The sequence below is a fragment of the Protomyctophum bolini genome (genome assembly GCF_963924005.1).
Source record: "Protomyctophum bolini genome assembly, chromosome: 2".
NCBI classification, from domain to species: Eukaryota; Metazoa; Chordata; class Actinopteri; order Myctophiformes; family Myctophidae; genus Protomyctophum; species Protomyctophum bolini.
In genome coordinates this window covers 52338056-52365388 of record NC_137863.1, presented here as the reverse complement: position 1 = coordinate 52365388, position 27333 = coordinate 52338056, and the positions used below count along the sequence as shown (strand labels likewise).

Sequence of the window (27333 nt, the reverse complement as noted above, 5' to 3'; positions counted from 1 at the left end):
AGGAGGATGATGAAAGAAATTATTTTTTTGCTTCTTTGTCACTGCGGCAGTTTAGGAATCTTAACCGCGGCTTCAACGAGACAACCCACACAGGCATAATCCCACTCACACGAACACACACGCGCACACACACACACACACACACACACACACACACACACACACACACACACACACACACACACACACACACACTGTTGTGTAATACACACTGACAGGCATGCACTCTGAGACATATGTTCACTCCCCCGCCCCCCCTCACCGCCCCCAGTCTCTCTCCTTTCTCTCTCTCTTCGCACATACTAGAGGTTCTAATTGTAATTCTATCCAAACAGGCCCGCTGTAACAAAAATATACTCCTACACATCTGTTACATCATCATCCCTGATCCCACATCTCTTCCATCTGCACGGCACGCTTTGCCACTTTATTTATCTCTGCTGCCGCATTAGGACACACAGCCTTTTAATGTGTTTAATGGCGTCTTAGATTAAGTACATTGTGTCGCGCGCGTGTGTGTATGTGTGTGTATGCATGTGTATCACGGTATAATTATTGTGATGTTAATTCCAACCAATCTTTTCCGTGGTTTGATCTAAACCGTGTCTCTCGTAATCTTCAGTCTCCGATGATCAGAATGTAACATAATTCAACGTCTATGTTTCTGTGTGAAAATAGCTCCATTATATTGTATCATCATCTCTCTATCTGTGGCTTCCTATACCGTACTTGAACTGTACGTGACTCACCCACTACTACAGTACTATACTGGATGTGGATCTCTCACAATAACATTGACTCTCTGCTTCATATGTTGTTGTTTGTTGTTGATATAGTCAATCGGTGACTCAGCTTTTTCATTTTATTTGAGATGATCGTGAGATGATGATCATTCATCAGTGGTGGAAAAAGTATTCACGCTTTTTACTTAAGTAAAAGTGTCAATACTGCAATGTAGAACTATACTACGCCGTTACAAGTAAAAGTCCTGGAATTCTAAATGTACTTGAGTAAAAGTACAAATAAAGTATCGGCGTCGGAATGTACTTAAAAGTACCAAAAGTACAAAGTGCTATGAAAAAATCTTGAAAATGTGTCTCAAATCATTGAATAATATTATTTCACTGTGCACAGTGGGGAGAGGGGGGGAGGGGGATAGTTTTTCCACCACTGTCCATAAGAATCCACACTACAACAATAAGAGTCAGTTCTACACAGAGCTAACCCATTTAGGACTGAGACCACATTCTACCAATGTCTTCTACATCCTGACCGTTTTCTTAAAAACTTGTGTTTCTACGTCAGTGGTTTTCAAACTATTTCATGTCAAGGACCCCCAGAATGATGTAATTGTGTAATTAGCCCCAATCTCAAAATATGTTGTCGTCGTTTCCCCCCACAAGATTTGCACCACATTTGAATGAAAATAATAGCAGATACGAGCTTGTAGATCTGCTATTTTTTCAATAGCTAACGTATAACATAATCCTTATAAACACCAAAAGGGTGTTGATTCTGAATGGGCTGTTCAAGACTATGAGGACTTTACTGTGCTGTACATGCAGGGCAGACTGTCTGTCTGTCTGTCTGTCTGTCTCAGCCCAAATACATTCTGCCTCCAAAACCCTCACTCAAGTAAAAAAATAAATAAATCTCCAAATCCATACAAGACCCCATCCTCGCTCCCCTTCTGTCCATAATCCCTCCGCTGCCGTATCAGACACTTTGCAGCAGACTGTTGCATACAGTATATACACAGTATACACAGCACGGGGTAAAAACCAGGGATTATACAATGCAGACCTCCGCGTCTCTTATGCCATTCTGGACGGGAACCCCCTTTTGGAGTTTTAAAGCAATTATGTTATACTTTTAGCTATTGAAAAAATGCAGATCTACAAGCTCGTAGCGCTACGAGCTTGTAGATCTGCTATTTTTTTTTTTAGTTTGAGCGTCACTGATAAAGAAACAGAGGTTTTTCAGAAAAAAACTGTCATGATTTATAAGACTTTTATTTTTGTTTTCTCGACGTCAGGCCTAAATGGCTTAAATGAGGCTTGAAGTTCCCATCTAATGGTGTCTCACGTACTGCATATGTAACTCAATTCAACATTAATGCTAATGCCTTTCTGCTTTGACAGAAACCTTGGAAAGTCGGGCCTGCGGGTGTCCTGCCTTGGATTAGGTAAGAGTTCCTGGGCCAGCAAGAATAAATAAAGTGTGCGTGCGTGCGTGCGTGCGTGCGCGTGTGTGCGTGTGTGTGTGTGTGCATGTGCGTGCGTGTAGCCTCTATTGTTTTCGCATTGAGGGCATGTGGGCATGCACAGACTGAAAGACTGCATAATTTAGATAGATGGACTCGTATGGCTTTTTTGAGCCACTCCACCTCTCAATTAAAGGCCCAATCATGGAGACGCGGCACAGCTGGTCCAACCATCATGTTTCTACTGAACCATGTATTGCTAGTTAGTGTACTAGTAGCTGTCCCGTTCAGGCAAAGTACATAAATATTCATCATACTGATGAGCGACACCACTAACGGAGAAAAATAGGTTTCATTACAAAGAAATAATGCATTCCATTTGGAAAGCCTGCTCACTGGTTTGGTGTGCGTTTGTGTGTGCAGAAAAGCAGGGTTCACAAACAAACAAACAAAAACTCAATTTTCACAACCAGTTATGGCTTATTCATCCCAGTTTGACCTGAGATCAGATTTAAAAAAAATCTTCTACGTCCTGACAGTTTTCACAAAAAGCAGATATCTTGTAGATAACTTGTAGATCTGCTATTTTTCAATAGCTAAAAATGGGTTATACAAACATAGCCAATCCACAAGCTCACAACAATTAAGTTGCATTGCTCACCTTCAGACTCTAAAATATGTAATTTAGATAACATATTATGTAGACACACATAGCATGCTGTGGTGTTTATTTACTTATAGTTTCATTGTACAGACATTCTACTGTTGGACATATGTTAGGTTCTGAGCTTCATGCTTATGATCCTTGATGACTATTTCTATAATGCATCTGATGTATTACCTTGTGCTGTTCTCTTGCTTATTGTAAATCACTGTGGATTAAGCCTAAATTGTAAATTGCAATGCATTGTGAGCTTGTAGATTTTATATATTTATATATATATATCTATTATTTGGGGGGATTATTAAAATAATAATGTCTATACAGGTGTATGCTACCTTAGAATAGATGTAATTTTAATTAATACTTTTTTTTTATCCCACAATTTTGTAACCCTTGTGTCAATTATCTATTGTGATCCTGGGCTCTACACACCCTCCGCCAACCTGGGGAGAGCAACGGACTTGAACTCATGCCTGAGTGTCCAAGTTGCTCCTTGACACCTGACAGGGGGGAGTTTCCCTGGTTGGACGTAGCGCGTGGAAGGAACACGTTATTCCAACCAGTTCCTTCCCCCCTCCATCAGGCGCCCGGCTGGCAGTTTAGAGACCAGGATTACTGCATGTTTTTTGTGAGGGTGCCTCGGGGAGAACATGCAAACTCCACACAGAAAGGCCCTTTCGCCAACCCCGCCTCGGTATGGGCACTAGAGACTGACACAGGAGTGGATTTTCACTCCTGTCCTGTCCCACTCCCACAGAAACAATCCTGTCCTGTACCAATCCTGAGTAAAACAAATCACACCGTCGTGTGAACTGAGAGGTGCAACTCCCCCCCCCCCCCCCCCCCCCCCCCCCCCCCTATCCTCTCCTCTCTCTCTCTCTATCTCATCTCTCTCTCTCTTCTCTCTCTCTCTCTCTCTCTCTCTCTCTCTCTCTCTCTCTCTCTCTCTCTCTCTCTCTCTCTCTCTCTCTCTCTCTCTCTCTCTCTCTCTCTCTCTCTCTCTCTCTCATTAGCAGGCAACAGAGCAGCACTATCCCTCTCTCTGTTTCTGGCGCCCCCTACTGGTACTAATAGTCATATACTGGTGCTCATTAACGTCACATACATAGGTGAACAAGACATACATAGGTGTACACGGACATTGCTGGTTGTAGGAGTGGTTGCACCACTCAAAATAAATCCCATCCCATCCCACTCCCACTCGAATTACTCCCGCTCCCATCCCGCTCCTGTTTTTCTTTGTTAGTCATTAGGAAAGGCAATTGTTCGATCCATCTATCTATCTATCTATCTGTATCTATCTATCTATCTATCTATCTATCTATCTATCTATCTATCTATCTATAGGCCTATCTATCTTATCACTTCTCGCTTCTCAGGACAGATAGCCTACCAATAAAATTAAAATAAATAAAGTTTGTTGGATTTAACTTTGACTACCAAATACAGTTCTGACACTTACGTTAAGTCCAAGTACACGTTTTTCCTGAACAGAACTTAAAGTGCTTTGTCAATTAAGATAAAAAAAAAACCTCTGTGTTAATTTAACTCTACATGAATAATTATTCAGTCTATTCAAGTCTATGTGTATGGCAGTGGTTCTCTGGTCCTTGAGAGAGTTCCAGGGGGTCCACAGCTAAATAATAGTTTGGAACCAAATGGACCCTTATGGGTCTGTAACAAATTATGTTATGGGAGTGTACAAATGGAACCAAATGTTGTTCTATTCGTACACTCAGAGTTAAATTAACATTGATTTTACAATATAAATTGGATCTACGAGCTCACAGCGCATCATGTTGTGACACGTTGTGAGCTGGTAGATTGGCTATTGTTTGGTGGATGTTCCCCACCAGAATAGGGATGCTGGGTTTTCAGTGCAGTTAAAACGCCAATTATAACGGGTCGTTTCGAGGAAGCAATCCGATTGGTTGAAACAGCTTTCTATAGCTGGATGAAGAGGTTACGTTTAGGGACGTCCCGATCACGTTCTGTTTGCTCGCGATCCGATTCCGATCATTTGATGTTGAGTGTCGGCCGATATACCGATGTTTCCTGATCCGACATTTATATTTTCATATAGGACACATAATCACAATAGTGCAATATCCAAAATCACAGACAATTTCCAGTCTAATATCATGATATGGATATAATATTGATGTCCCGATTTCGTTATTATTATTTATTTATTTTTACACGACTTTACACGACTGTTTGAGAACAACTTCCCTGCCGTGCATGATAACGCATGTTCAACTGCATGTATGATATCATTGGTATGTATGACTGTGTTTCATGTCAATGCGTGCAACCGTATATATATATATATATATATATATATATATATATATATATATATACGGTATATATATATATATCCTCACACCTACGTTGTCTCTCACTCTCTCTTCCTCTGCAGGAACATGGGTGACGTTTGGCGGACAGATAACGGATGAGGTGAGAGCTTATGGATATAGATTAGTCTATTATTCTCCTCCGTCAAGTCAGTCAGTCGGCACCGGGAGGCCCTTCCTTCCTGCTTACTCTGCAAACGTATTGAAAGAGGGGGAAAAGCTGCGCAGCCAGAGCATATAAACATGAGCCATATAGGAAGGTGCATGCGACTGCCATCGCGCAAAAAAACAGCTTTTCACCAGCTTTTATTTATTTTTTCTTCAAAATGAGTTAATACAGTAGCACAGGCAGACTCTTCACACACTAGAGCATGTCTGAAATAAGTGTCCGAGCTGAAATCGACATGTAAATCTGAAATAAATGCTTAAACATGTAGCTAGGTGTTAGAGACCACAGAAGTGAACCTTTGAAGCCTTTTTTTCTCAACTCGCTGTTTCTCTGCAAGACATTACTCTATAAGCCATATCTCCAAAACTGGTGGGTCAAACTGAACAACCAATATGTCCATTTGAAGCTATGATTCCCCGCTTTCATATGACATGACACAACGAAAATTAAAAAAAGGCAAATTTAGTCACAGTATAAACATGAGCCATATAGGAAGGTGCATGCAATGCAGCCAGAGCATATAAACAACATGAGCCATATATGGAAGGTGCATGCAAGGCAGCCAGAGCATATAAACATGAGCCAAGGTGCATGCAATGCAGCCAGAGCATATAAACATGAGCCAAGGTGCATGCAATGCAGCCAGAGCATATAAACATGAGCCAAGGTGCATGCAATGCAGCCAGAGCATATAAACATGAGCCAAGGTGCATGCAAGGCAGCCAGAGCATATAAACATGAGCCAAGGTGCATGCAATGCAGCCAGAGCATATAAACATGAGCCAAGGTGCATGCAATGCAGCCAGAGCATATAAACATGAGCCAAGGTGCATGCAATGCAGCCAGAGCATATAAACAACATGAGCCATATATGGAAGGTGCATGCAATGCAGCCACTGAGGCATAATGAAAAGGCATGCAGAGGAGGAATTCATAATTGAACGGCATTCCCTCTTTAAGTCAAATGATCCACTGCTTTGCTCCTTCCCCGTTCACCAGATGGCAGAGCAGCTGATGACGATGGCCTATGAGAATGGCATCAATCTGTTTGACACGGCCGAGGTCTACGCAGCTGGAAAGTGAGTAGCACCTCCTCCTCATCTAGCTCCTCCTCCTCCTCCTCATCTACCCCCTCCTCCTCACAAGCACAGGTTCACTGATCAGCGAGGAAGCCTAGCTCCTCCTCCTCTAGCTCCTCCTCCAGCCCCTCATCCTCCTCACAAGCACAGGTTCACTGATCAGCGAGGAAGCCTAGCTCCTCCTCCTCTAGCTCCTCCTCCAGCCCCTCATCCTCCTCACAAGCACAGGTTCACTGATCAGCGAGGAAGCCTAGCTCCTCCTCCTCTAGCTCCTCCTCCAGCCCCTCATCCTCCTCACAAGCACAGGTTCACTGATCAGTAGGGCTGCGAATCTTTAGGTGTCCCACGATTCGATTCGATTCCGATTCTTGGGGTGACGATTCGATTCAAAAACGATCTTTTCGATTTTTCCGATTCTCGATTCAAAAAAGATTTTTTTTCGATTCTAAAGCAGTTTATTTTATTTTATTAAAAACAATTAAATAGAATTTTAGCATGATCTACTCCAGTCTTCTGGCATGAAAGCAGAGTACATTTAGTAAAAAGCTTGTATAATTGTAAAGGTTTTATCAACTGAATGATTTAAACACACAAAGGTTAAATCCAAGAGTAAGAACAAAAGTTACAAAATCTCTTCTCACTCAATACCAGAACAATACATTAGTATTAAAACAGGTGTAAAATAAATACAATTGGCAGGCTTAGCTTAGCTGGTAGTAAATGCACTATGCAGAAACCCAGGCCATTTGTAAAAAAAAAAATGAAAAAAAAAAAAAAAAAAAAGGGTTTTTTTTTTTTTTTTTTGAAAAATCGATTTTTGGAAAATGAGAATCGATTCTGAATCGGACAGCATTAGAATCGCGATTCTAACTCGAATCGATTTTTTTTGACAGGCCTACTGATCAGCGAGGAAGCCTAGCTCCTCCTCCTCTAGCTCCTCCTCCAGCCCCTCATCCTCCTCACAAGCACAGGTGCACTGATCAGCGAGGAAGCCTAGCACCTCCTCCTCTAGCTCCTCCTCATCTAGCCCCTCCTCCTCACAAGCACAGGTTCACTGATCAGCGAGGAAGCCTAGCTCCTCCTCCTCTAGCTCCTCCATCAAAAGGACGGAGATTTATTGATATCAAAACCGATCGCGGGAGCAGATGTTGGGCAGCATCCAATGTTATTTTCCGGTGGGACGTCATCGAAAATGTCCCCCCCCGTTTTAGCCGACGAGATCGAAAATCTTAAAACGTGAATAACTCTTGATCTAAATCATTCCGTCCAATGCTAACCAAAGATCATGTATTAAGACGGCCCACCGTAGTCCCGTCGCCGTTAGAATTAATCATACCTCCCGTTGTTTGTCGATCGCATCGAGAGTGTTTTGGCTACATCAAGCTACTTCAGCCACATCCGGGATAGCATCCGGTCCGTCGCTAAATGTGCTCCGCTGCTATGAATCGCTGGGCGCTCTGATTTACTGGATTAAATAACCCCGGGCGTTCAGGGTGTTTGTTCAGGTCAGACATTCCTAAACATAAACATAATGACCCTTGAAGTATAGTTGACTTATTGTGACCTTATTGCGATAGACTTTAGTTAAGTGAGTCCTTACAGTATAATAAAGTCACTTCAGGCCTGTGTCTCACGGTGGCGGTCTGACAGACAACGGTGACATTTTGAAACCGCTTCCCGCATTCAGAATGTGCTGGCCCACAGTGATAGTTTAACACATTCCTGAATATATAATAACTGGTCTATATTCCTGAATATAATCGGTCTTTGTAGTTTGAGTGAGGTGGATTGAAATAATCTGAGGGATTATGCCTTGCCGTCAATATCTGCACTGTGTCTTTTAATCCCTCCCAAGAGTATTCTTGGATTTCATTGTGCCAATATGTTTCATTGTGCCAATATACGTATGGTATTATGCCAGTTTCTCTGAAAATGAATTATAGTCTATAGTCGGGGCTTCTGTTTTTTGTTACACGGTACCACAATGGAAACGAGCTTTTTATTGTGTTGTCCTTGTAGCTCCATTTGTATAATCGTACCGCTGTACCTTTTTGCATACTGCTAATAAAGTATTCAGTCAATCAATCAAATGGTAAACGTCCATTAGAAAGCGTCCCATTGTCAAGGGATTTAGCATCTGATAATATCATTATTAATAATATAATAATAATATAATTGATAATATCAATATTATTGGCTTTAGATCAGGGGTGGGCAACTTTACGATGGCGATTGATCATATTTCCACATTCACTCCAGAGGGCCACATTGCATATTACTGGCGTAGCAAAAAAAAATTGCCGATCTACAAGCTCAAAATGCGTCGCAGTGTGACGAGCTTGTAGATCAGCTATTTTTGCTATATTTGAATTGAAATCCTGGATTTATTATTTATTTTTGCCATTTTTTTGGAATCCTTGAAAAGTGACCTTTTTTATTTAATTTCACATGCATTTAGTTATAGGTATGTTAACTTTATGAACTAAATACAAAAGGACATTAAAACATTTTAATACTAGTCATTATGCTACGTGATGAAACTGGGCCATGTTTGGAATTGTAACGGCTAAAATCAATAATAAATCTGTATTCCGATATTAACCTGTGGGCCACATTAATTGCCCGACAGTTGCCCATGTATGCTTTTGGTCAAAGTGTCCTGATAAGGGGGGGGGGGGGGGGGGGGGCATAGACAGAGCAGGCACAAGGCTGATTCCGTTCACCCGCGAGGGTACAGTATACAAATCACAAATCGACAGGCGAGGAGGACAAATCGGTGCGGCACATGCAAACAGCTGTGACAGCCTGTCACAACTCACCATGTCTTATCTGCAGGTGCTAATCCTGACGGCTTGCACTGCTGCCTACTGTATGTACACACATGCATATACTGGCACATGGAGTAGGATGATTCAAACACTTTACACGCAACAATCGCCAAGAGCTTTTCCTGAGACATCACACTTGCCCAACCCCCCCCCCCCCCCCCCCCCCCCCCACGCTGCACATCCTGTCAGTCTCCGTGGGGGAAGGTGACAAAGGCTTGTGTCCAGTGTTGATTTTGCCGACTGAAAATAAGACGAAAAATGTTTGTCGACTTCCATTTTTTCACAAACAAAAACTAGACTAAAATGTTAGGAAGGGACTAGTGAACAAGAGGTCCAGTATAAGTAATTTTCCACTTAGTTGCATGCTGAAAATAGCCGATCTACAAGCTCACAACGCGTCGCGCTGTGGCGAGTATTTTGGCCGTTTTTTAGGTAAACATCACCGAGCGGTTGCTACTTATTTAATGTTTTACCGCTGGATTATGGGGAATAAAATCTCGGGATGCCGGGCATGGCATCCATTGCAAAGGCTAATTTAATCTCGGTTTCTCGGTTACGGCGCGGATTAATGGTAAATTGTCAGGGTGAAAAAAAAAGTAAACCGTTTTTTCTGTGTTCTATAGGGTCCATAGAACAGAACAAACATGGTTTACAAGAATCTTCACGAAACGTTCACTAAACTGTATTCTGCTACATAACTACATACAGTACACTATATCTGTAGTTGGGCGCCGTTGACTATTTGGTTGCCTCACGCGTGATGTTTGTGTTGCCATTTGTCCCAAGATGGCTGCAAAAGATTGGTGCCATTTGTTTCAGGAAAGCTTTATACCCTGCATATCCGCCAACAGTATACAGCATACACTTTCCCCACTTTCAACTGCTTTTATTATATCATGACACTTGCTTTTGGCAATGTAAACCTTTGCCTTCTCATGCCAAGGAAGCTGCTTTGAATTGAATTGTTATTTATATTATTATGTCAGTCTCTCATTGGAGTGATGCGCTGTGGTTATGAAGCAAAACATGAGCCCAGCTGTTCGTCTTTACCTACTTGTACAAACAGCAGGACGCACGCACGCACACATGCATGCACACACTGGAGGAGAGAGGAGAGAAATCGAGAAGTGGAATGTGATGGGGTAGATGGAGCGTGAGGGAGATGAACAGAGGGAGGATGTAGAAAGAGAGAGTGAGTAAAAGAGGTGATGGATGGAGGAGGCAGATGGATCATTGATAGCTTGAGCTCTCGAACCTCACTTTGTGCGTCGAGTGTGTGTGCAGGTGACGTTAAAACACAATCGGCGACGGGATTTCTTTCAAAATAGAAGCTTGGGGGTGTCCGGGAAGATATGGCAGCTTTTACTCTGAAAGCCAGGGTTGCTTCCGTTCCGTATACAAAAACCCGGGAGGCATAATGTTGCGATTACAATCGAGTCTCTCTAGAAGCGTTAATATTCCGTGGCGAGAGGCATGTTGAAGTCAGAAATGAAGACAGAAGTATAGCCATCTGGTCAAAACTACGGAGAGCTCCCTAGATTTCCCTTTTCTTTCTGATCGCTAAACAGGGAAGTGAATGGGACCGTGGCATGCGCCAAAAGCAAAGGAGTACATTGCAGGAGGAGAGGCCAACCCAAAAATGATGACGTTCCCTATCCATGCACACGTCGTCTGAATGCGTTAACCCATTTTGACCTGAGATCAGATTCTAAAAATGTCTTCTACATCCTGACAGTTTTCTGAAAAAGCTCTGTTTCTATGTCAGTCGTTCTTTGATTTTTTGACCTACAAGCTCGTAGTGCGCCACCGAGTGGCGCGCTACGAGCTTGTAGATCTGCTATTTTTCAATAGCTAAAGCATAACACACAATGCTAACCCCTAAAGGGGTTCCCGCCCCAAAATGGGGGGGCGCTGCGATCTGATTGCGACAGCGAGGCGAGCGGTTGGCAGCTCCCATTGGCGACAGCATCTGCTGCTATCTCTAATGGGACTCATAATGGGAATGATTAGCAAGCCTGCTAATGAGTCTACCAACCCCACCCTCCCCCACCCTGCCTAAAGACTGGCATTCGTGCTAAATGGGGAGGTCGTTCTGGGCTCGTGCTGCTCTTTTCACTGAAAGCATATCAACTAGTGAATTATACATGTTCAGAGTTGTTACTGTGTTCTTTTTATTCAGCGTTTCAAAATATTTCCGAACTTTTTTTTCATGCCGTTCATGCTCTCGTATTGTTGCTGAATGTGCCCTTATTATCTCGTCTCACCGTCTGTCTGTCTGTCTGTCTGTCTGTCTGTCTGTCTGTCTGTCTGTCTGTCTGTCTGTCTGTCTGTCTGTCTGTCTGTCTGTCTGTCTGTCTTACAGGGCAGAGGTGGTCCTCGGGAACATAATAAAGAAGAAAGGATGGAGGTATGAATCTAATCGAGTTCTTTCCAATCCCGTTGGGGTTTCTCTGAGCTTGCATCATTTCCCATTTCGTAATTTTGGTACTGCGGTTGCACTTTTTTACGAGCCTGCCAGGCAAGGTAGAGAATGCAAAAGGCATGCAGGCAGGCAGGCAGCCATGATGATGCCCGCAACTCATGTGTCTCCTCCTCAAAGGCGCTGAATTATGGATCGCCCTCTGGTGCCAGGAGCTTTGACACTTTGTCATCCTGGACTGGCATTCAATGTAGACCTGTCAACTTGTGCCTCTTGTAACATTCACTCATTCATTGTCACACAGGCCGACTTCTGGCACAGTTAAGAGGCTGATTTATTATATCAGATCTACAAGCTCGTCGCAGCGTGCGTGACTCATTGCGAGCTTGCAGAAGATCTACTGTCTTTGGTGTGTGACACCGGCGTGCGACAAAGAATAAAATCAAGGACGATGTCTGCTAACCTGACGCTGCCAGATCCAAGAAGCTTGCTATACAAGTTTGTTTCACAGCTTATTGGGATCTGGGATCTCGGGAGGCAATTCGATGACGGGGCTGTTTATTTTTTTCAAGATACTTGGTAGATGATTGGATGGGACCGTCTGTCTATCACTGTGTGGGCGTGCAAACACAACCAATCATATTGACGTGTCTATAGAGCTTCACATCCGGTTTCGCACATATCCCGCCCTTAGCTCACGCTGATTGGTTCGGTACGGAACGGATTGGTGTTAGCTGAACTCCCTGAGAAATCCCAGATGGTTGCGGTGTTGGGGAACATGGTTACCCAATACCGCCCCCAGCTGGCAAAGTCAGGTTAGATGTCTGCCCACCCTAGCCTCAAACCAAAACCATGTTCAAATTGCTGGGGTAAAGTGAATGTCGATGGCATGCTGTCAACTTGAATGTCTCCAACGCTCGTTCCTCGTCACTGTCTGAGTTCCAGGGCACAGTTACTCACACTTGGGGTCATTCAGGGCCGTGTTAAAGGGGAATACCACTCATTTAGAACACTGGAGCGGTGCTTGTGGGGGCCTCTACAGCGCTGCCCGTTGGGTACTGGCCTACTTGGAACGATGCAAGTTGAAAATGCATGCCCCACCCAGACCTGTGCTGTTATATTGACCTACTGTACCTAGACTGGAGGAGACCTGTGCTCCGAGGAGAACTTCTTATTTATTATCAGTGTTTATCATTTCCTTTCCTGTTTACAGGCGTTCCAGTCTGGTGATCACAACAAAGATCTTCTGGGGCGGAAAGTAAGTTTCGACATGATTAATTTGTTTGTGCCTGCCAAGTTGTCTAGATGAGAAACGATCCTCTAGGTAATATTCTCTCTGGTTGAGTGATGGTCGCCCCTAATACTAATAGAGCCTCCGCTGTTGCTGTTTAATGGCAGTGTTGTTTTTGGCAGCAAATTTACATTTTAGTTTAGTCATAGTCTTTGGAATCAATGTGACAAAAAAATAGTTTTAGTCACATTTTAGTGACCTGGAATGTCTTAGTGTTCGTCTAGTTTTAGTCGACTAAATGTCATGTGATTATAGTTGACTAAATCTACAGGTGATTTTAGTCGACTAAAATGTATTTTGGCGGGCATTGATGCCGTCGTAATGAAAATGAAAATAGCCGATCTACAAGCTCTACATAGCCGAACTACAAGCTCACAACGTGTCGCAGCACGACGCGTTGTGGGCTTGTAGATCGGATATTTTCAGCATGCAACCAAGTGTAAAATGACTTGTACTGGATCTCTTGTCCACTATAGTCCCTAACATTTTAGTCTAGGTTTTATTTGTTGACGAAATTGTCAGCGTACTTGGTCTTAGTTTTAGTTCGGTTTAGGTTCAGGTCTCATTTCAGATTTTTACAATTACAATATTAACGTTTCTGGAGAAATACAGTATGTGACTCTTTGATACAGAGAGACAGACATGGCAGCGAGACTAACCGTTCAGCAGAGGATGAAAAATCGCTTTATTATTCAAGCCTTTCAAGCCTGTTTTCTAAACTCGCTGTTTTCTGCAAGACATTAATTACTCTATAACGCATATCTCCTAAACTTGGTGAACAACCAATATGGCAATTTGAAGCATGCTTTCACATGAAATGAAAGAACAAACATGAAAAACGCAAAATTCAATGACTTAGCCTCAGTCAGATATTGTCACATATAGACATTGGAGGTTAACGCTAGCATTAGCTGCTGCTTCTTCTTCTACGTTTTTAGGAAACAAACCCCCCCCCCCCCCCCCCCCCAAAAAAAAACTCAAGTGCATAAGTAGTGCATAAGTAGTGAATCTCCCTGCATCCGGCTGGCAGACAAGCGAGTACCACTATTGGCCACACGGTGGCAGCTAAAGTGTTAACACTACAACGTCGGAGCGGTCATTCTGACCGTATTTGAGATTTAAAAGTTTATTTTCTTAGCCCATGGAGTCCAGAGAAAGTTCCCCTTGCATGACTTTGTCTAAATATTCGATTGAAATCATCTCAGTTTTTTTCCCATTTGAAACGTTTTGTAAATATGATTTTAGGCATATATCTCTTACTCTGTCTGGCTATTATCGGCACAATGAACCGCCGTCCCCCTTTCTCCCCCATAGGCCTACTCGCCTTTTTGCTGCTTGATAATGGTGTCTTTTATAACCCGATTCCCCGACATTTCCTTTTCACTTGATATCGTTTCGTAGAGAGGGCCTACACAACCGATCTATATACCAAATGAAAGACCGAATTTCGTAGTTTACATGGTATTTTGAATTTTTTTAAATGAGCATAAAATGAGCGAGTTATGATTTAAAGAAAAGAGGGGTGGAGGAAAAAAAAGAACACTCAACACACATACAGCTAGCTAACTAGGCGATTATTTGGATCAATCAAATCACGCAAGCCTATAATGTTTCCCCCTCTATATAAAAATGACAATATATAACTCTAATGTCGTATTTCGTCATGTATGTGAACTAGGCTGCTTGATCAAGGGTGTCGCTTTCGTGAGCAATGGTGTGCATGGCCGGTTTGACCTGACGCGATTCTTTCTTTGGCACAATCAATGAAATATAATAGTAGGCTACTAAGCCCATTTTCAGCTAAATGCGGAAATGTCCAGGCTAAATAACGTATCGACGGGAGTCGTGTTAATATTTATTTACTCGTCATTGTCATGTTCACTCCAAATAAACAAGTATTATGCACTTATGATGCGGAGAGCCATCTTATAAAATATTTCGGTTGGGATATTGAGGGGGCAGAAAACAGCCCGGTCACGTGGTTCATGTACTTGCAAGTTGGGACAAAGAAATACACACAGCTTAGCAAATGTTTTTTTATTAATTAAACTGATATAACAACATAACGTGGCTAATAATTGTTTATTTGGAATGTACTTTGGCTGGTAATTTAGGTAAATATAACGCGACTCACTTGTATAAGTAATTTACCGCGGACATGCCGCATTTACTGCAATACATTGGCTTTAGTAATGCGGTTAGCTTATAATATTAGCAAATAGCTAACGGCTGGAGGAATGGGGGTCTGTTACTACGGACAATCCGGTCAATAACATCATTACACTTAAACATTAATACAATTATGTCATGTTTACATGCCTAGTCAAGCAGTCTGTACATGGCGTGGGGTCACATATATTAATTACATCGATAACACACGAGAAAAGATGAGTGATCTTTGCAGGGTGGAAGGATAAAAAGAAGCAGCAACGCAACACTCTTCCATGGCTATGTTGCAATATAGCACTAACCGGGCAAAATATGTATTACATGTATTAGTTTTATACATTTTAGGAGTGAAAACATGTGTTTAGAAATGACAACATCTCAGCAGTTCAGACAATGTCCCATTGTTAACAACACTTAACACACGACACAGACAGCTAGCTAACTAGGCTAGGCTAGCTAGCTTCTCGCTCCATTGAAACCGAGCATTCAATAATAACATCCCTCTGCCCTCATCATGGATAATAATCATTGTATTCATATTATCTTATCAAAATAGTAAACAAATTCCAAGTTAATTAACCAGCCAAACATATTTGATTTAATTTGTTGGAAATGGGATGCAGCCGGCTTGAACGTCTCCAGCTGGACGTCTCCAGGGAGTGGGGGAGAGAGTGGCCAATCAAATCGCACCAAAAACACGGTCCCTCTGACCGTTCAGCCGACTGAGTAGTAGTGATTTTTTTTCAGACTGGCTAGTGTTAAAGCGCTGTGCTCCTTTTTTTTCTTTCTAGGGCTGAGACTGAAAGAGGATTGTCCCGAAAACACATTATAGAAGGTAAGCTCCATGTGTCACACAAAGCCCAGCTCGGGAACTTAACTGCCGACTCTGCGTTAAACATCCTAATTAGTCCCCTTTTTCCTCAATAACACGTCCTCTTGGGCTCATATGAGCCTCTGAGAAAGCTCAGGCAGTCGTGGGCTGCACTATTACACACACAGCCCCATTGTTTTGGGGCTGTGTGTGTAAGTCCCATTGTTTTTGCCAAATCCTCATCACATCATTTTGTCATGATTTATTCGTGTATTGACTCGACTGTTTCCTAAGATTTTTAAAAATAGTAAAACATGACAAATTAAATTAGGGATAAGGGGTGGCACAAGATGGAGCCCAGATAACTATAACTGCAGCCAGCCAGCCAGTGCTGCTGTGGTGGTGTTGTTGAGCAGCGTACACCGCTCAGTTCACACGGGTGTCTTTTTTTTATTCTTACTTCTAGGTTTAAAAGCCTCACTGGAAAGACTGCAGTTAGAATACGTGGACGTGGTTTTTGCAAACAGGCCGGATCCCAATACTCCTATGGAAGGTAAGGGCTACAATCTCTGTACTCTTATCATTGCTGTGCTTACTGGTGTTGGGTGAAATCAGCTATAAGAAATATGAGGGGAAGCCTCGCCGTAGCCTCTGCAAAAGCATTCCAGCAGCCAGCTCATAGCATGGCTCGTTATGGGCAATAGACTTTGAATCCATACCTCCTGGGTTTGAATCCTGTCCACGCCATCATTTTTGTGTGTTTGCGGATAAAGTAAAGTGCTTTGGTCCAACATGCGCTGCGTCATGCTTGCGGTTATGTTTAGGTTTGGCGGTTAGGGTTAGTAATAGTAATGTAGCCTACATGTTCACCCACATGCGCTGCGTCATGCTTAGGGTTAGGGTTAGGTTATAGGCAGGCCTGGCCCTTACCTACAGGGTTAGGGTTAGGTTAGGTTATAGGCAGGCCCGACCCTTCCTACAGGCCGAGCATGCAGCCGCCTGGGGCGCCATGGGGGGAGGGGCGCCATTCTTTTTTGTTTTACTCTGTCCAAACTCTATCTGCCCAGTGTCCCCCCAGTACCTCCCCAATATCTGCCCAGGGCCTCCCTATAGTGACTCTCCAGTGCCTCCCCAGTGTCTCCCCAGTTCCCCCCCAGTGCCTCCCTCCACAGTGTCCCCCCAGTGTCCTCCACAGTGCCTCCCCAGTATCCCCTCAGTGCCTCCCCAGTGTCCCCCACCCAGTGCCTCCCCAGTGTCCCCCACCCAGTGCCTCCCCAGTGTCCCCCCAGTGTCCCCCAGTGCCTCCACAGTGTCCCCCCTGTGTCCTCCACAGTGTCCCCCAAGGGGCCTCCCAGTGCCTCCACAGTGTCTCCCCAGTGCCCAGTGTCCCCCCTAGTGCCTCCCCAGTGTCCCCCAGTGTCCTCCCAGTGCCTCCCCAGTGTCCCCCAGTGTCCTCCCAGTGCCTCCCCAGTGTCTCCCCAGTGCTGCCCCCCCAAATAGGGTGTATAATGGGTGTAATAGGGTGTATAATGTCCGACATACAGTACATGTTCACCCGGCTTTTTGTGGTGCAACTTGAGGTTGGGCTTGCTGGATGCATGGCCCGACCCCTTGTATTTCTGTCAGAAGGCGCTGAGGGTCTACCTAAGCCAAATATTTTCTTCGTTGTATGACAGAAAATGGGTGCCAATCAGGGTTTTTTTGGAACCGATCACTGATTGTTTTTCTCACGGTCGGCCGATACCGATGCTGTACTGTATGTCAAAACCCACGCCAAAACTGTCCCTGTGTATGTGTGTGTGTGTGTGTGTGTGTGTGTGTGTGTGTGTGTGGGGAGGAAGGGGATAATTGTTAGACCTGTCACAAAACGATATCATACTGATATTACATATCCGATTGACTTTTATACAACTTAAATGGTATAAAAGATTGGTTTCTCCAGTTTGGGTAAGTTGCCGGATGCAGATCACCGATCGAGTCATTTGGAGTGAAAATTGTCCGATCACGTTTGATATACATTTTATACTGTGTGAGAGTGGGAGAGTATAAATCATTGCTGTTTGGAGGAAACCACCTAACTCCATTTTTGAGGTTTTAGATAAAAAAATTTTGCATAAATCAATGCTATTGAACACCCTTTACTGTAAATGTTTTTTTAAACCAAAATACAGATGTAAAGGCTTTACATCTGTGTTTTGGTTCAAAACATATTTAACCAAAAAGTAGTAATAAGCGCTTCGGACAGAACCTCTTAACTCCATTGGACCCTCAGACTGTCTGCTAAAGCAGCTAACTCCACCACCTCTCCCCCCTTCAGACTGTCTGCTAAAGCAGCTAACTCCACCACCTCTCCCCCTCTCAGACTGTCTGCTAAAGCAGCTAACTCCACCACCTCTCCCCCTCTCAGACTGTCTGCTAAAGCAGCTAACTCCACCACCTCTCCCCCTCTCAGACTGTCTGCTAAAGCAGCTAACTCCACCACCTCTCCCCCTCTCATGGAAGTAAATGACAATTCTATAAAGTCACAAACACCAACTTTGATGAGGCTGTATTGCCTTGTTTTCAAAACATAATCTTTTCTTCATTTCCTGATTTATTCAACCCATTTTGGGCGGGAACCCCTGTTGGTGTTTTAAGCATTGTGTCATGCTTTAGCTATTGAAAAATAGCAGATCTACAAGCTCGTAGCGCGCTACGAGCTTGTAGGTCTGCTATTTTTGAAAAGTTATTAAAATGTGGCGCAAATCATTGAATATATATTTCAGAGCGAACATTTTTAACTAAAATATTGAATTTTGGGGGGGGGTCCCTGGAACTACATATTTTGAGATGGGGGTCCGTAGCCCAATAGAGTAATAATAATTCTAGGGGGCCTTGACATGAAAAAGCACCACCTACATAGAAACTTGGGTTTTGAAGCCTTTTTTTATTAATCGACCTCAGTCCGAAATGGGTTAAAATGTCCTGCACAATGACCATTTTGGAGTTACTGTATGTGGTTTCTTCTCGACGGGGCAGATATAATAACATCAGACGCATGCCAGACGGCTCACGTGTCTCTCAGTTCTCTGCGTCGGAGACGGTGCAGAAAACAGGTGTGATGCTTATTGTTCAGTGATTGGGCAGAGATTCAGATGTACAGTACAGTACAGTATGTTGCGAGCAAGGCGATGAGGAGGAGGAGGAGGGGGTGGTGAAGAAAATCTATTTTAAAGTGTTTCACGTTGGCAGGGCGGGCTGCACATTCAGCCCTCCAGCGGACTGGGAGACCTGTGTGTGTGTAAAAACTGCTGCCGTGGTCTGGTCCGGTTGTTGTTTTTGTCAGCAAATGTTTATTTTAGCTTTAGTCACAGTCTTTTGAATAGTTTGCGTTTAGTTTTAGTCACATTTTAGTCACCTGGAACGTCTAGTTTTAGTCGACTAAATATCTTAAGATTTTAGTCCACTAAATCTACCGTTGATTTAGTCGACTAAAATCTATTTTGGCAGGCCTTGATGCCTTGGCTGATTTTAGTGAAAATGTGAAAATAGCTGATCTACAAGCTCGTGGATCGGCTATTTTCAGCGTGCAGCCAAGTGTAAAATGACTTATACTGGATCTCTTGTCCACTAGTCCCTTCCTAACTAACATTTTAGTCTAGTTTCTATTTATTGACAAAATCGGCAGTATAATTAGTAATAGTTGTAGTCACCATAGCTTAGTTTTATTTTAGTTTCCATTTAGTTTTCGACAGTGAAAAAAGGTAGTCGATGAACATTTTTCGTCTTAGTTTTAGTCGATGAAAACAACACTGGTCTGGTCAGAGTTCCCTGGGTCGTCGTCATCATCATCATCATCATCTCCAAATCCTCACAAAGCACTCAGTCCTGACGGAGGGCTGTGCACTCTGACATGATGATTTCAGGCTCCGTTGGGCTGAGAAATGAGCTCTGTGCACACGCGCCACTTTGGAAAGAGCTTGGGCCCCTTCCCTATACTTCCTTTACAGGTGTTACCAATGATACTAAATAAAGGCTGTTATTCTGGTCAAACAGAGTCTGAGAGTTGTGGGGGTCCTTGAAATTGTGTGGAAAATGTGTGGATGTCCTAGGTGTCATAAGTGTGACCCGAAATGACAAATAAGGGATGCTTTTCCCGATGCCGATACAGTGTCGGGACAGCTCTAATTACTAGTATCATCGGAAACACCTGTGAAGGAAGTAGGGAAGCGGCCCAGAAGTAGGACGAGTTATTCTATGTGCCTATAGGTGCATACTTAGTTTAGACTAGTCATTGGTTAGACATAAGGTTGGTGAGGGTTGTGTTAAAACGACCGGATTAAGGTTAGTGAGGGGTGCGTTAAGGGTTGGGAGAGGGTTAGGTTTAGGTGTGCTGTCCCGTCCGTGGGAGGTTAGGGTTAGGGCGAGGGTTTGAGATAGGTTGTAGGACTAATGACTGGTCTAACCAATGCATATACAGTAGCCCATTGTGGGTTCTGCCTGGGTGTAGAGCTGTTTGTTTGTTTGTTTCTTGGGTGCAGTACTTAGTTTAGACAGTTTTTGGTTTATACTAGTCATTGGTTAGACCAGTCATTAGTCCTACATCTACAACCTATCTCAAACCCTCACCCTAAACCTAACCTCCCACGGGGCAGCACACCTAAACCTAACCTTAACCCATGTCTAACCAATGACTATAGTCTAAACTAAGTATGCACCCCTGTTTCTTTCCTTCTTTCTTTCTTTTCTTGCCCATGTAGAGATTGCAAATATAGTTCACATATAGTTAGTTCACTGGGACAGCTTTGAACTTGCCGTTCAAAAAGGACAGCAGCAGCGCGGCCATCTGGTGCCTTTTGATTGAGGCTGTACAGTAGGACTGTACAAGGACCGTCAAACAGGGGAGGGTGAGGTGAACTGCTGTAATTCCGTCTGTTTCCAAGAACACTCTGCCGTAGCGTGAGTTTTCTGAAAAAGCGATTTGATTTTTCTAAAATAGCGGACCTACAAGCTCGTAACGCTATGAGCTTGTAGATCTATCATGCTTTGTCAGTATCTAAAATACATGCAAAAGAGGTGGATGTCTGCAATAATGGACGGTGAGGCGCAGAATGTGTTTCATCATGTCAACCAATCTGTAGTCTCACGTTGCCATGTTGACTCTTTCCAAAATGCTTCCGTCATACAGTCTGGAGCAACGGAAGAACTGTCATGAGTAAAATATAAATGCTTCTGTCACACAGTCTGGAGCAACGGGAGCTCTGTCATGACTTGAGTAAAATATAAATGCTTCCGTCATACAGTCTGGAGCAACGGGAGCTCTGCCATGACTTGAGTAAAATAGAAATGCTTCTGTCACACAGTCTGGAGCAACGGGAGCTCTGCCATGACTTGAGTAAAATAGAAATGCTTCTGTTACACAGTCTGGAGCAACGGAAGCTCTGCCATGACTTGAGTAAAATATAAATGCTTCTGTCATACAGTCTGGAGCAACGGGAGCTCTGCCATGACTTGAGTAAAATAGAAATGCTTCTGTCACACAGTCTGGAGCAACGGGAGTGCTGTCATGAGTGAAATGTAAAGCTTGCTGCTTAACAGAAATTGAAAAACAAAAACATAGCTCTAAAGATATTTAAAAATGTATTTCCGTGAACGGAAATGGCAGCTTCCTTATACTCGGATTTCAGGAGGTGTTAGTTCCAGACTCTATAGAGCATTCGGAGATTGCCCAATAGAATGTGGATAACAGGATGTTGACCCGTTTGGTCGCCTCGTGTACTGTATCTTTCAAAAGAGTTCAGAGTAGATAAATGCCATGAGACGGGGACGTCGCTGATTTATTATAAATACCATGACACAGGGACGTCGCTGATTATTTTGTCGCCATGTTTGTGCTCGTGAGTACGCCATGGGCTCGCATCAAGGTTTCCCGGACAAGACTTTTCTCAAACAGTTGATTCAACTAACGGCTTTGGGACAAACATCTGTGGCAGAGAGGATTCTTATGATATTGTAGTTAGACTACAGTTACGCCTATGTTTTCATTCCCACTGACAACCATGCATATACACGTTCTGAGTGCCCCGCATGCCGACAGATTCAGTAGCCCAGCTCTGAATCTGTTCTTGAGAGATTACATGTCAACACACATGGTACAGTACATGTCTGTTAAATCATCCCCATTAGAGAGCCATGAATTAGCCTGGAGTCCAGCTGTCCAGCTATTGTTGCAGCTATTTCTGCTACTAGCACCCCAAACGCCTGGGGTTATTTAATCCATTAAATCAGAGCGCCCATCGATTTATAGCAGCGGAGTACATTTAGCGTCAGACCGGATGCTATCCAGGATGTAGCTGAAGTAGCTAGATGTAGCCAAAACACTCGACAACAACGGGAGGTATGATTAATTCTAACGCGACTAGCAACGGGACCGCGGTGGGCCGTCTAAAACAGAATCTTGTCTTAGAATTGGACGGATTGATTTAGATCAAGAGTTATTCACGTTTTAAGATTTTCGATCTCGTCGGCTAAAATCGGGGGACGTCGACGACGTCCCACCGGAAAATAACATTGCATGTTGCGCAACAGGCGCTCCCAGCATGTGGACCGATGCGATCGGTTTTGATATCAATAATCTCCGTCCTTTTGATCAATCTCCGTCCTAGAGCGCTGGGTGTTACCGTGCGCTCAGGGTGTTAGCCATTGCTGCTATTGTTTGATTTTTATGTGATGGGGAGTGCTCGTTTGTTGCTACATTTACAAGAAATGTAGTAAATACAATATATAGACTTTCTCTGTCAAGTATCAAAGTTGCCTCGTACAATCCAATTTTCCCCTGCAGCCTCTCACAAATCAAGCAGAACCATTTTCTTGCATGTTCATATCTTAGATGCAATTATGCCGTGTTATTAACGGGTATGATACTGCCTTATCTGAATGAATTGGCCAGCCAGACCGAAACAATCGGCTCCTCAGTCGTCACTCCCTGATTGGAGAGTCAATAGTGTTTAATCTGTTCAACCAGTAGGCTTTGAAATAGACTCCCATTGGAAAGTTTCCTCTAGAGCAGTGGTTTTCAACCCTTTTCATTATTTATTCTCTATTTTGTTATCGTTGGATAACGTTTTTTTTCTCCACAATTCCGCGCTGTATTGATGTGGTACCATAAGAGAAATGTTGATCAAAATGTGTAGACTTCTTGAAAATTAAGTAAAGCAGATGTTTACAAGAGTTAAAGATCTATAAGGCCTAAACGGACACTTCACCGTTAATGACGTTTTGAAGATTTAGAACATTAGATATTAGATATTTTAGATTTTAGCAGTGAGACCAGTGACTCTGATGTCATTGACACTGGGCTCACTTCCTTCCTGGACTACAATTCCCATAATGCTTTGGTGCACTGCTCCTCCTTGTGGATAGGGGGAGGGCTGTCCTACTGAGACAACATGTAGTCCAGGAAGTAAGTGAGCCCAGTGTCCATGACACTGGCTCACTGCTAAAATCTAAAATATATAAAACCACACACACACATAAAGACCCCCAGGAAAGTGTTCTAAATCTTCTAAACGTCATTAAAATATATATTTTTTGCAAAGTTTCCCTTTAAGGGCCCATTTGGTTACCAACTCTTCTATCATTTAGCTGGGGACCACCTGGAACCTCCTCAAGGACCACTGGTGGTCCCCGGACCACTGGTTGAGAACCCCTGCTCTAGAGTGAAAGATGACATGTTTGGGTGTTTGTTGTCGTATTTGTATGTTTGCCTTCACATAGACGGTGCGTGCAATGACCCATGTGATAGACCAATCAGGGACGTGCAGAGAGTGTTAGAGGGGCAGGGGCTGAAATCCCGTAAGAGGGCACTTTTGGACAAAACTAGTGGAAATAGCAGATCTACAAGCTCAAGCGTTGCGACGCGTTGTGAGCTTGTAGGTCAGCTATTTTCTGGGCACAACCCAGCACTCTTTAGCTAGTGGAGATGCGGTGTACGACATTGGATTTCTAAACAAATTTATTCAACGCAAAATACTGTGTTCCAAGTCCAGGAGACTTCGGAGAAAGAGCAATTCTCCTGAATGCTGCCTTCCTTCCGGCATGGCATGTAAAGGAGTGGCATTTTGCATTTCTTTCACCATGTAGTAAACGCTGCATTCATTCGTGGTCTGGAGAGGGCAGTTGTTTTACAGACAGGTAAAAGGGCAGGGGGCTGAAGCCCCCTTTGATGCCTATGTGTGGACGTCCCTGAAACCAATGTATGTTTGGCCTTCACAGAAACGGTGCGTGCAATGACCCATGTGATCAACCAAGGCATGGCCATGTACTGGGGAACCTCGCGCTGGAGCCCTATGGAGATTATGGTGAGAATAAGTTGTTTTGTTAAGCCATTACGGTTATGCACGCGGCATCATCGTGCCAGGATGTTATGTGGGAACGCCTACTGAGTAGGCATCGCGATTTTTCACGATATTTTCAACACAATTATTTTCCAGACAAATGACCGAAAAATCTTTTTTTGTAATGATTTATCTTCCCCCCCCCCCAAGCTTTTTTCACAATTTTTATGTAACTACATTGCAAAAGTAGCATTACTTTTCATGTATAATTACTTAATTTCTGTGCAACAACTGTAAACATGCTTTCATGTTTAAACCTAGCTCGAGTTAATTTTCTTTGATGGCATCTTAGGATAGATGTAGACCTATTTGACAGTGCAGAAACATAATTGCCTTCCTTGATGTATTAATGAGCATCAATAACGACCATCACCTACAGCTCCCCTCTGCAGGCCTTAACTACCGAAAGTGACTGCATGGAGTCTGTCTCATTTCTCTCCAAAAGCACGTGAATATGATGGAATATGATTACAGCTCACATTTCATGTCACACCTAAAAAGAAAATTGTTTTTTTTGTTTGTTTTTTATTGATATACTTTTTTAATAAATCGATCGTCAGGATATAATATTGATATATAAATATACGATATATCGTTACATGCCCAGTACTACTGAGTAAATTAGTAAAATCATACAAATACAATCCTGGCCTTACGAGGAAAAGCTGGACTGAAAATATAAAAGCGTCGTTTGGGAACAGTCAATGTTTGGGAAGCACAAATGTATGGGGCACACAATTGACAGGTGTGCTGTGATTGGTGTGGGCTAATTGATGACTTTTGTGTGCCCCATACATTGGTGCTTCCTAAAGGAAGTTTTGATATGTTCTACCCCTCGCCGGAGAGAACGTCACCCATGTGCAGCTTGTCAAAAAGAGGCGATATTAAACGTCATGTTGTTCTTTTAGAAAGCATACTCCATGTTAAACGCCATGTGTTCTTTTAGGAAGCGTACTCCGTGGCGCGGCAGTTCAACCAGATCCCGCCTATCTGCGAGCAGGCTGAATACCACATGTTCCAGAGAGAGAAGGTGGAGGTACAGCTGCCTGAGCTCTTCCACAAAATAGGTAAGGATTGGTTGGAACTAGAGCTACATGGGGTCCGTCTGGGTTTTCAAGCCTTTTCATTATCAAGGTCCATTATTTTTTGGGGATTTGAGGCACGGATCATCATTTTGATGAGATTTAGGGCTCTATTTTCATCCATGCATTTTTGAATAGTTAAATTAGCCACGTTGTGAGCTTGTAGATTGGCTATTTTAACTATTCAAAAATGTTTTTCAAATCAGTAAAAAAGGCAAAGTATACGGTAGTTTAGGGATAAGGAGTTTTGCATGGACGAAAATATAGAGCCCTTGGCCTCTCAGACCCAAGACATATTTTGTTGTCGTTGATAAGATAAGATGCAATTCCATGCTGTATTGATGTGGTACCATTAGGAGAGATAACAGTCAAACATTGATCAAAATAACAAATATTCTACATTCTCTGATTGTTTAGACTTCTTGTAAATTAACACAATTTGTGCTGGCACGAGAAAATATATTGAACAGCTACTCTACCCAGCTGTGCCATCCACGAGATTACGAGATTAGATTAATAAGCATTATTCCAGCATAAAAAAATGTGTATATATATATATATATATATATATATATATACAGTAGGCGACAGGCTTAATAGTCCTTTTTCTCCTCAAAATGAGACCTTATGAAACTCAAAACGTCCACCGCGCTAATAAGATTAATCCATCGCACATCGACACTCAGCCTAGAATGAGGACCCGTGCGGGTCTATTTGGTTTCATTTTACGCTCTCAAGAGTTAAAGGTCTATGAGGGTCCATTTGGTTCTAATCTATATCAACTCTCCATCATTTAACTGGTTGAAATGAAAACCACTGGTTTATATTACAGCTAGACCCATCGGCCTTGATTTGACTCAGTATCGGCAATTATGCAGCGGATGTGTCGCAATTCTATAGTATTAGACTTAATTAAGTCAGAAAACATGTTTTGATCCGGCATTGGTCGGGCACTAGTTTAGATCTGAATCTACTGTGATATGGGGACAGGCCAGAGGATAAAGGGAGCTGTCGTCTACACAGTATTGGGTTCTTAACCCATTCTGACCTGAGATCAGATTCTAAAAAAATGTCTTCTACTGTACATCCTGACAGTTTTCCATTCTGACCTGAGATCAGATTCTAAAAATGTCAGTCGTTCTTCGATTTAAAAAAAAATAGCAGACCTACAAGCTCGTAGCGCGCCACTCGGTGGCGCGCTATGAGCTTGTAGATTTGCTATTTTTCAATAGCTAAAGCATAACATACTGCTAACACCAAAATGGGTTCCTGCCCAGAATGGGTTAATCCACGAGAGGAGATTAACGTCACTTGTCACAGCTGTAGCTGGCGCCCGAATAGAATATTTGGATGTCGTGGAAACATGTAGGAAATCGAGAACGTCAAGCACTAAACTACGATTAGATTGTTATTTTTTCTTTGATAAGCCACCCAGGGTTTTCAGATAACGATGGTGAAGGTTAACCCCCGTTAAACCCCCGCGGTATTTAGGACCATTAAATCAGAGGGCCCAACGATTGATATCAATAATTCTCCGTCCTTTTATTAATCTCCGTCCTGAGCGCTGGGTGTTACTATTTGATAGGACGGAGAACTCCGTTTATGCCGCTCGGGGTGTTAATGATATGATGAATGATGATGATGATGATGGTGATGATTCTGTGCTTATTTCAGGTGTCGGGGCCATGACATGGTCACCGCTGGCCTGCGGGATCATCTCGGGGAAATATGACAGCGGGGTGCCTCCGTACTCTCGTGCCTCTCTGAAGGTAACGTCCTCGACTCAGCCCGGCCAACCCGCCCGCAACCGCTTTCTTTCTCCCTCACTGTTGCCTGTGTTTACCAGTGGTGGGAAAAAAGTACTCGATTGTTTTACTTAAGTAAAA

General features: G+C 43.1%; 1 protein-coding gene across 4 annotated transcripts in view; it reads left to right on the top strand.

Moving 5' to 3' along the window:
- Positions 1 to 27333, top strand: part of kcnab2a (potassium voltage-gated channel subfamily A regulatory beta subunit 2a) — a 181440-nt gene that overhangs the window by 144394 nt on the left and 9713 nt on the right. For all 4 annotated transcript variants that reach the window (XM_080783160.1, XM_080783158.1, XM_080783159.1 and 1 more), the window contains 10 exons: positions 2142 to 2185; positions 5290 to 5327; positions 6393 to 6472; positions 11663 to 11707; positions 12933 to 12977; positions 15971 to 16014; positions 16457 to 16543; positions 24244 to 24329; positions 25312 to 25432; positions 27122 to 27216. In XM_080783160.1, the coding sequence (XP_080639286.1) occupies positions 2142 to 2185; positions 5290 to 5327; positions 6393 to 6472; positions 11663 to 11707; positions 12933 to 12977; positions 15971 to 16014; positions 16457 to 16543; positions 24244 to 24329; positions 25312 to 25432; positions 27122 to 27216 (685 nt within the window). The remainder of the gene's footprint in view (positions 1 to 2141; positions 2186 to 5289; positions 5328 to 6392; positions 6473 to 11662; positions 11708 to 12932; positions 12978 to 15970; positions 16015 to 16456; positions 16544 to 24243; positions 24330 to 25311; positions 25433 to 27121; positions 27217 to 27333) is intronic.